Source organism: Aricia agestis, chromosome 12 (assembly GCF_905147365.1).
Source record: "Aricia agestis chromosome 12, ilAriAges1.1, whole genome shotgun sequence".
Lineage (NCBI taxonomy): Eukaryota > Metazoa > Arthropoda > Insecta > Lepidoptera > Lycaenidae > Aricia > Aricia agestis.
The window spans coordinates 14,515,860-14,526,875 of NC_056417.1; the positions used below are offsets into that span (position 1 = coordinate 14,515,860).

Here is an 11,016-nt window from a genome sequence, read left to right on the forward strand (position 1 = left end):
GATGAAGATTATGGATTGAGGAAGATACGACGTAGCTTTTGATGTTAACATTAAAAGTATATTTTTAGCTGACTGGCATGAGAAATCATTTGTAATGTTGAAAACTTTTGGAGAAAAGTTTTGATCATTTCATTTCCCAACTACAGTAAATGGAGATATAATATATAAAACTGATGTTTTATTTGAATTATTGAAGAAAATATATTTTACAAATCTTTCTAGGCTTATTTTTATTATTTATGTACAGATAAACTTACATAATATAATGAGTGCGTTAAATAAAAAATATTAAATTACTAGTGTGAAGACGTCACATCCAAATCGGAAGTACCGCAAAAGCGTTTTCGTCAGTACAAATTAAAATATAAAATCTCATAATTTCAAATCGACTTTATTTATCAATCATAAGCTTTTATTTGATGATAAGTGTGAAATACGATTTCCTAGGCCAAGTTCTACCAGAAATATGCATTTGTTCAACGAAATTGAATATCCTTAGGTCAAGTTGCCTATTATGGCCGATTTACACGGATGACTAAAGCCGCACGATTTACGCCGCACGGCGAAAATCGACCGTCTAAATGGCAATTCGGCTACGCCGCATGCGGCTAAAGTCGCAAGCCCCAAAGTCGTGCGGCCAATGGCCGCATGCGGCTGGTGACTAAAATCGACCGTGACAACGCTCAGTCGCAAGCGATCGCTTGCTGCGAATACTACTGTCGACTGGTGACTTGCCGGGTGACTAAAATCGATCCGTTAGTCACCCTTGTAAATGGGGTAGCGATTTGACTTGGACAGCCTATTCGACTGGTGACTTGCCGGGTGACTAAAATCGACCCGTTAGTCACCCGTGTCAATCGACCATTACGATACACGTGTCCAGCTACAACGTAAGCACTAAGCGTAGAGTGGGTTATACACTGTCATGGTCTCGATGTAGAGTTGTACGGATTGAGTGATTGACACGTTAAACGATTTTATATTTACATCTAGTAAGAGTAAACAAACTTTGTTTACTCTTACTAGATGACGACGGCAATAAAAATCAGTTGAGTGGTTTGGGCGTGAAGAGGTAACAAGCAGACATACTTTCGCATTTTTAATATTATTAAGTACTAGATGACGCTATTTTCTCTGAACTCCGTCGCACCAAAATAATTTTCCGGGATAAAAAGTATCCTGTATCCTTTCCAGGGACTCATTATCATATGTTAGCAAAATTAGCCAAGTGGTTTGGGCGTGAAGAGGCAATAGCCACCGTATAATTTTTTTGAAGTGAAAACTTCTTTAGCGGCGTTGAGCACTTTTGTGGAATGGGTAAAAACTGTGAAACTCGCGTCAGAATCTCGTGCTGATCGAAAAACCGTAAGACGGTTGGAGAGCAGTGTTGTAACATCGAAATCGATTAATCGAACAATCGATTGTTTTTTTCGATTGTCGATATTTTTTAATCGATTGTAAGGGTTTCGATTAAATAAAAAAAACAATTTTTTAAAAAACGATTTTCATAAAAAATGGGTTAAAAATTTAATCGATTGTAAGGGTTTAGATTAATTAAAAAAACGATTTTTTTAAAAACCGATTTTCATAAAAAATGGGTTCAAAAAATTGTAAGGGTTTCGAATAATTAAAGAAATCGATTTTGTAAAAATCGATTTTACTAAAAAAAAAGTTGGGTTAAAATTTAATCGATTGTAAGGGTTTCGATTAATTAAAAAAATCGATTTTCATAAAACATGTGTTAAAAAAATAATGCACAACTAAAAATAAAAAATAAAATGTAGGGCGACATCACGCTGTTTGACATTTACATTTTTTATTGCTTTTATGCTTCGTTACTATAAGCTTCGTTAGTTTGGCTAGGGCTAATAAAAAAAAAGTGGTTATAATTTTTTCAAGTTTGAAAAGTACAGTTTTAAGTCAAATTGGGCGTGAAAGCCGTAAACGATCTTAAAAGCATTATCTTATATCTTTAAACGAGCAATTCTTGTATATATTATATAATTGGAATCTCGGAATCGGCTCCAACGATTTTCATGAAATTTAGTATATAGGGGGTTTCGGGGGCGATAAATCGATCTAGCTAGGAATCATTTTTAGAAAATGTCATTTTATTCGTGTTTTATCGAATAATGAGCAAAGCTCGGTCAAATAGCTAGTAGTGATTCCCCTACGCCCGCCGTAGCATTCTGTAGAGCGTCGTAGCAACCGCTACGCAGCTGCTACGCCGTAGGCGCACGGCTGAGTAGGAACAAAATAATAATATCTATGGACGCTTCACACCACGTCAGTCTGGCCCCATGCTAAGTACCTGAAGGACTTGTGTTACGGGTACCAGACAACGGAAATATATTTAAGACTTTATATTACTATACGACGACCGATTGACGACCTCTGTGGCTCAGTGGTGAGCGCGTTGGTAGCTCAAGCCGGGGGTCGCGGGTTCGAATCCCGCCGACGGAACAAAAAGTTTTCAATGGTCTGGATGTGTATTAAATATGTGTATGTTATAATAAAAATCTTAAATATATGTATAGTATAAAAGTATTAAATATATTTCCGTTGTCTGGTACCTGTAACACAAGTTCTTTAGGTACTTAGCACGGGGCCAGACTGACGTGGTGTGAAGCGTCCATAGATATTATATTATTATATTATATACGTATATATTTAAGATTTTTATTATATGATACACATATTTAATACACATCCATGACCCAGGAACTTCGAAAACTTTTTGTTCCGTCGGCGGGATTCGAACCCGCGACCCCCGACTTGAGCTATCAAGTTACAAACAGCCCACCAACTGAGCCACAGAGGTCGTCAAAGAATATAGATATCTTCTTGTTGAAATCATGACTGTTTCTTTGTATTTTTACCCGACTGAGCTACAAGGTGAGTTAGATATTTATACCTTACTCACCTTCTTTATAAATTTAGAATATTATTTTGCTACGCCCTAGAGTCAAACAAACTGTCGCATTTAAATTCGAGAGATTAAAAATTATTTGGTTTTAGTCATGAGATTGATGACGTCATCACGTCAAAGCTATTTCTTTTAAACGCCTTGTCAGTTTAAGTTTTATATTAGTAGTTTGGTCTCCGTGTTAATACATAGTAGGTATGTTTCTTTTCAATTATCATTTTATTACTAATATACTACAACCACGCCTGCGTGGTCCAGTGGTTCAGAGCTCGGCTCTTGACTCGGAGGTTGTGGGTTCGATACCCGCGTTGGAAACATGTTATTTCCAAGTTTGGTTAGGATAATGCAGGCTGATCACCTGATTGTCTGACAAGTAAGATGATCCATGCGTCGGATGGGCATGTAAAAAGTCGGTCCTGCGCCTGATCTCTCGCCAGTCGTGTCGGTCTTCCGTCCCACTGGGTTATGAGAGTAAAGGAATAGAGAGTGCTCTTGTGTACTGCGCATACACCTGGGCACTATAAAATGACTCCTGCGTAGCTGGCCTGGTTTCAATGAAACCGGCCACCGTCACCGAAACCGGTGTGGGAGCTATTATTATTATTACTACAACCACGCTTTGCTCTCGGCAGGGCCGCAGGTAAAAGTTATTTAATATTTTTTATATGAAATAACGAGCAAACGGGTCACCTGATGTAAAGCAACTTCCGTCGTCCATGGACACTCGCAGCATCAGAAGAGCTGCAGGTGCGGCATTTTAAGAGGGTATAGGGTAATAGGGGAGGGTAGGGAATAGGGGAGAGTAGGGAATAGGGGAGGGTAGGGAAGGAAATGGGGTAGGGGATTGGGCCTTCGGTAAACTCACCCACTCGGCGAAACACAGCGCAAGCGCTGTTTCACGCCGGCTTTCTGTGAGAACGTGGTATTTCTCCGGTCGAGCCGGCCCATTCGTGCCGAAGCATGGCTCTCCCGCGTGTTTTGTATGTATTATTAGTAATAAATTATTTATATTCGGACTTTTACTAGATGACGGCCACTCGCGATAAACTAATTTCGCCAAAATTAGTTTATCGCGTTGGAACCGTAGTCCGTACATTTTTATGGGATTAATTTTCCCCGGTACTCAAAGTAACTCCATACAAATTTCTCAGCAAAATCGATTAAGTGGTTAAGGCGTGAAGACAGACAGACATACTGGTGAGTGGTGAGTGAGTAGGCGTCTTTAAGTAACACGTTTTTACAACAATTGCTTCAGTATTGGTAGTATAAATTCAATGAATAATTTACACTTGTTGTATCAAATTGTAAATTACTTATCAATATTTACGTAATATTTTGTTTGCAATGTTCAATCTGATTTCATAATATTGAGATATTATCTGTATTCGAATAATTAATTGGACACAATATAATAATTTATTCAATTTTGGCGCACATAAAATATAATCATAAATATCTGTGACGGAAATAATTATTTTTACACGTGTATATTTACAATAGAAGCAGCGCGGTATTGCGTGTTTTGGGGAGACATCAATTTTCCTGTCATAAAATTATATAATATAATATCTATGGACGCTTCACACCACGTCAGTCTGGCCCCGTGCTAAGTACCTAAAGGACTTGTGTTACAGGTACCAGACAACGGAAATATATTTAATACTTTTATACTATTTTTTATTATAACATACACATATTTAATACACATCCAGTACGTATTTATTTAAGATTTTTATTATATGATACACATATTTAATACACATCCAGGAACATTGAAAACTTTTTGTTCCATCGGCGGGATTCGAACCCGCGACCCCCGGCTTGAGCTACCAACGCGCTCACCACTGAGCCACAGAGGTCGTCAATATTTTATGTCCTTCGTATAGTTTGACGTATAGTTTGTCAAAAAAGTGAAGAAATTAAAAAGTGGCAACATCGTAGTGTCGTCCCTTTCAAATCAATCTAAGAAAAAAGGGATGACACTACGATGTTGCCACTGTTCACTTTTTTGACAGACTATAAACTCCTTTTTATTTGAGCCAAATTTCATTAAAAATATTTTGCGCAGTAGTTTTGAGCCTATTAGATAACAAACCTTTTTCTTAATCTATATCTATCTATACTTATAATAAAATCGTTGAGGTAAAATTTTTGTGCATTGAAAATAAACTTGAAAAAACGAGTCAGGGGCATATTAGAAGAGTAGTAGAACACATTTTAACTGTTTTTGAAATTTTTGTTTCTCTGTCTGTTTGTCTGTTTGTACAGGGTAATCTCTGAATCCGCTGGTCAACATCTTAGATACTTTTACAGTTCGACAAGGCTTTAAATGAACGTGGCGAGAAAATGAACTAACGCAGCTTTCATACAAAAACGTCATTTTGACAGTTCTCCTTTGCCTTAAAGCCTTGGTGCACTATATATGTTTTAAATTGTAGTTTTCCATCTTTTTAGTAAAAGATGGCCCCGTGCGAGTTTCTTACGCCGGTTCTTCTCGCCGGGTTAGTTCCCGAACCGGTGGTAGGCACCTTAGTACTCGTATCGACGTTCGTAAATATTTTTGTAAAAAAATTAATTATAATAATATAAAGTCAAACTTTACGGATCTAAATTACTAGCATCGGTCGAGCGCATAGGTAGAATATGTGCTCTTGTTTTTTTCACAATTATTATTGGTATATCTTAATAATAGTAGTAAGCTATAGCTTAGCAGTCACAATTATTATTATTATAGTTTACTAGATGAACTCTGTTGCGCCAAAATTTATTTATCGCGCGGGAACCGTACATTTTTTCAGGATAAAAAGTATCCTATGTCCTTTCCCGGGACTCAAAGTATCACCATGCCAATTTTCAGCAAAATGGGTTCAGCGGCTTAGGCGTGAAGAAGTAACAGACAGACAGACAGATAGACGACAGACACACTTTAGCATTTATAATATTAGTATGGATATGGATATTAGCAAGGAAGTATGGATTTTTGTGATGCTTCCCCTAAGTTATTTGAAATTCGGTCACTGCAACTTTTTGCAGTCTCCGCTTTGAATAGAAAGAGGAATTACAAATATTCATACTTCTATTTTCTTCTGATTAATTTCGTTGCGGGTTCCAAACCAGTTTGAGCATGTCCCTCGGGCTCCCTGAGATCATATCAAAGGGTTTTCGTGGTTGGATACCGCTGTCGATCCTGGCGACACAGGAGATACAGTGGTGGGAATGTGTGGTGGCCGGTGGGCCAACGCCCATAAAGAAATTACCCTTCGGGTAAGTAAGTAAACGAATTCAAGCGTTATTTTAATCTAGTTTAATTGTAGGTTAGGAATCTGAGAGTAAGAGTTACGCTAAAGAGGAATAGATGCCTAAATTAAATCCCGTCTTCTGTAGTCTATCCTCTATCTCCGTCACATGTTCCTTTCCCCTGTCCTGTGGCCCCTATCGCCTGTCCATGCCAAGAAGTCTTCGAAGAAAGGATTTTTCAATACGATAAGTACCTGCGGTTCAAGTTTCCTGGGTCTTTGATTTAAATTAAAAGTTTCGTGTGTAATATAGATCCAAAAAAAATAGTCTTCGATGTTCAGTTTCTAAATCTCGATTATAATAATATACATTCACGCACATTTTATACGTGGGAGAGCCATGCTTCAGCACGAATGGGCCGGCTCGACCGGAGAAATACCACGTTCTCACAGAAAACTGGCGTGAAACAGCGCTTGCGCTGTGCTTCGCTGAGTCAGTGAGTTTACCGGAGGCCCAATCCCCTACCCTATTCCCTTCCCTACCCTCCCCTATTTCCTTCCCTTCCCTACCCTCCCCTATTTCCTTCCCTTCCCTACCCTCCCCTATTCCCTTCCCTTCCTTACCCTCCCCTATTACCCTATTCCCTCTTAAAAGGCCGGCAACACACTTGCAGCTCCTCTGATGCTGCGAGTGTCCATGGGCGACGGAAGTTGCTTTCCATCAGGTGACCCGTTTGCTCGTTTGCCCCCTTATTTCATTAAAAAAAAAACGCAGATGAAGTTGCGGGCAACAGCTAGTACCTATAATATAAAATATACCTTAACCTGAGTAATACCTGGGAATATGGAACTTAACATTTGCGTACAATTCAGTGGTCCCCACGGTATTTGTGGCCTGAAGCGTAATGGATTGTACACACGCTACTAAAAGAGCACCGTATAGTTCTTTTATTTAAGAGCAGCTATAAGGATATAAGTGAAAGCCTCCAAAGGAGATCTCCGACCAAGCGAGGACCATGCTTGGTCAGGTCTTATCTCATTTTGGTTAAAAGTTAGTTTTGACTTACGTTTTTGTAGAAATGGCCAAACATCAATAATTTTCTAATACAAAAATAGAAAAAGAAATCTGAATACGGGACATATTATACAAACCCCGTACACCCTGTATTATAGTTGTACGCACAGATAACTTTGATATGCGATTTAGAAATCAAGACAGTCGTTTGTGGGTCCCACATTGGTCCACAGATGCTTAGTACCAGTGTCTAAGTGTAACCAGGGTATAACACTAACCCAGCATAAACAATATGGCGGTTATAGCACTGTGTCGAGCAATTAACAGCACATTGTCGCTTGTAATTACTTATAACTATTGACAAGTTAACGCCTGGAATCGGCCTATATCGAAATATCGAAGTGTTTCTAGCTAGGTCAGGCTAAGCCTTTGGATAAAGCGGGATACAGTTCGATTTGTATTTGCGTGTCCGGCCAAAATAAACGGAAAACCGGCTTTTGTAGAGCTATGCATCCATGATAATAATGGATGGATTTTTAAATCATCTACATAAATAAAAAGGAATTTTAATTTTTTTTAGTCTCTCTAAAACTGATTGCAAACCGATTTTAGTCTTGAAATATTCGCACAAGTCCGGGGAAAGTTTATATTAGGATGGATCAGGGAAGTGTCGAAGTGATACAAAGTTCACCGGGTTTTTAAGACTATTCTTATATATAAAATTCTCGTGTCACAATGTTAGTTATCGTACTCCTCCGAAACGGCTTTACTGATTTTTACCAAATTTTATATGCAGATTCAGTAGGTCCGAGAATCGGCTACTGGTTACTTTTTATATTATAAAGCGCATTTGTTGAATAAATAATAGTAAATTATTACAATTCGAGACTGACGGCGACCATTGTTTGTTTGACGGGATAGCTATGGACGTTGCCATGGTGCCAACTTATTTAATCACTTCAATAAAATAATATGGGCGAAATACTTTATATGGCAAAACAACGTTTGCCGGGACAGCTAGTTTAATATAAAAATCCTATAATTAGCTAAAGTTACGCGACGGAAATTCCGCATGATTACCCCTGCAATGTCAAAAAAAAAAAACTAGGCCTTTACATCCGTTATGGATGATTTATACAGTATTTTTCAGAGCGAAGTAACCACTCCCCAAATACTGTAGTGCCTGGGACAAGATTTTTAAATGTCCGTATGGTTGCCCAAGCGCATACGGCATTCTCGCATCACAGTCGGCCTAGTCCAGAGGAAAGAACTAGTCAATACGTCTGAAACCAACCATGTGCGGGTTTCCTCACGATGTTTTCCTTCACCGTACGAGCGTCCGTATTATGTACTTGAGATCAGAAAATGTCTCATAGGTACACGCCTCCACCCGGGTTCGAACCTGCACCCTCTAAGAGTGCAAACCAAAGGTCTACCCCATTAGGCCACGGACGCAATGTCAAACGCATACAATATTATACGGACGGAACGCGACGAAATAGTGTGTCATCGGTAATTTAAAATACATTGCGGGCGGAATCATGCGGAATTTCCGCCGCGTAACTTCGGTTTAGTGTGTTTCTAGACACTAAAATGCGGCGCGTTCAGCGCGTGAGTGCTGACAAAATATTATGTGCGATTACCTTAACGCGTAAACAAGTAACAAAGACATAATCACTTCACGTTGATAAAAGAGAAAATAGGCTTTATAGGAAAACAGGTGACGAACGCAAAACGTGTAGATTGCTTGTTAAGTAATATTTATCTCTCTACGCAGTTACGTTTTGTCGACGTAGAAGGCGATGAGAATGTAAATGTATGTTTTGGTTTTAAGTAGGCCATCATGTTATTGTGTAAACAAGTGGGTTGATACACGTGATATTATATTATGTAAAAATATTAGTCAACCCACGAATCTTTTTACATATACAGGGTGTAACAAAAATAAGTGATAATATTTTTTTTTTCACTTTTGTATGGGCAAGGGTCCGAGCGTCACGAGTTTTCCCATACAAAAATGAAAAAAAAATTTGGTCTTTTAGCGCAGCTACTTTCACAGTGAACTCTACAAGGAACACGTACACACCCTAAAGTATTATCACTTATTTTTGTTACGCACTGTATACCTATAGCCCACGAATTTCTTTCAGGTGTAGTTTAACCAGCTTTAATCTTATATCTTTAAACGAGCAATTCTTGTATATATATATATATATATATATATATATATATATATATATATATATATATATATATATATATATATAATTGGAATCTCGGAATCGGCTCCAACGATTTTCATGAAATTTAGTATATAGGGGGATTCGGGGGCGATAAATCGATCTAGCTAGGAATCATTTTCAGAAAATGTCTTTTTATTCGTGTTTTATTGATAATCGATAAACTGAAAAATATGACTCTTCCTGACATCTATTGGCGAATAATAATACTATTTTGTTGGCAACTAATTGTTTTAACGACCAGCAGATGGCGTTATTAAGTAACACCAGGTCAATGAGTGTTTGCTTTAATACCGAGCAAAGCTCGGTCATCCAGGTACTTACTTATTATGTCACAAATATTTTCTGCAGAATAGCAGAGCATATCTTATGAATATTTTCCAGATGTAATCCAACAAATTTTAATTTAATAGTTCCATTATTGTTCCATTAAAAAATCTTAAATATATGTATCTTAAATATAGTATAAAAGTATTAAATATATTTCCATTGTCTGGTACCCGTAACACAAGTCCTTCAGGTACTTAGCACGGGACCAGACTGACGTGGTATGAAGCGTCCATAGATATATTATATTATTATAATATTTTAACCCGGTAATATATTTCAAATTGTAGCATTGCAACCCACCAATCCATTTCTAGTTGTAGCACTATAATCAACTAGATGACGCGCGCGAATCCGTTGCGCCAAATTTTGTTTATCATGAGGGAACCGTGCATTTTTCCTGGATAAAAAGTATCCCATCCTTTTCCGGGACTCAAAGTATCTCCATACCGAATTGCAGCAAAATCGGTTCAGCGGTTTAGGCGTGAAGAGGTAATAGACAGACACACTTTCGCATTTATAATATTGAAATAGTATGGATGAATCTTTATGCTGCCGTAGCATAACCAGCAATCTCCAGCTGTAGCATAATATCCCGGTGTAATTCCAGGTGAAGCAGCAGTGTGTGGACGGTGTGAAGCGCCAGATCCAGGCGGAGTATCGCGGCCGGCCCGTGTTCTTCGTGTGCCACCCCAGTGACGGCGCGAGGGTACTGCGAGTGTGATGGCAATACATTTTGTACTTTTCTACGGTTTTGTTTTATTCTTAGGTTCAATTCGCACCGTAACGCGACGCGTTTATCCATTTTAAAGTATTTTTTTTTATGAAATAAGGGGGCAAACGAGCAAACGGGTCACCTGATGGAAAGCAACTTCCGTCGCCCATGGACACTCGCAGCATCAGAAGAGCTACAGGTGCGTTGCCGGCCTTTTAAGAGGGAATAGGGTAAGTAATAGGGGAGGGTAGGGATGGGAATGGAAGGGAATAGGGGAGGGTAGGGAAGGGAATAGGGGAGGGTAGGGAAGGGAATAGGGTATGAGGATTGTGCCTCTGGCAAACTCACTCACTCGGCGAAACACAGCGCAAGCGCTGTTTCACGCCGGTTTTCTGTGAGCCCGTGGTATTTCTCCGGTCGATTCGTGCCGAAGCATGGCTCTCCCAGGTCTGAAGTATGGATTTGACAGACTTCAATTGCGTGAGACGTCATTGAAGACTGTCAATTCAATTATTTAGAAATGCATCAACGCGTCGCGTTGCGGTCTGAATTGACCC

The 11,016-nt window shown here is 38.8% G+C and overlaps 1 protein-coding gene across 1 annotated transcript in view; it reads left to right on the plus strand.

Annotated features, from left to right (window-relative positions):
* The window catches only part of LOC121732496 (galactokinase-like), a 51,173-nt gene extending 40,680 nt beyond the window's left edge, over positions 1 to 10,493 (plus strand). Inside the window, exon 9 of the mRNA XM_042122396.1 lies at positions 10,355 to 10,493. Within this exon, the coding sequence (XP_041978330.1) occupies positions 10,355 to 10,468 (114 nt within the window). The 3' untranslated portion in view covers positions 10,469 to 10,493. The remainder of the gene's footprint in view (positions 1 to 10,354) is intronic.
* Positions 10,494 to 11,016: the final 523 nt, after the last annotated feature.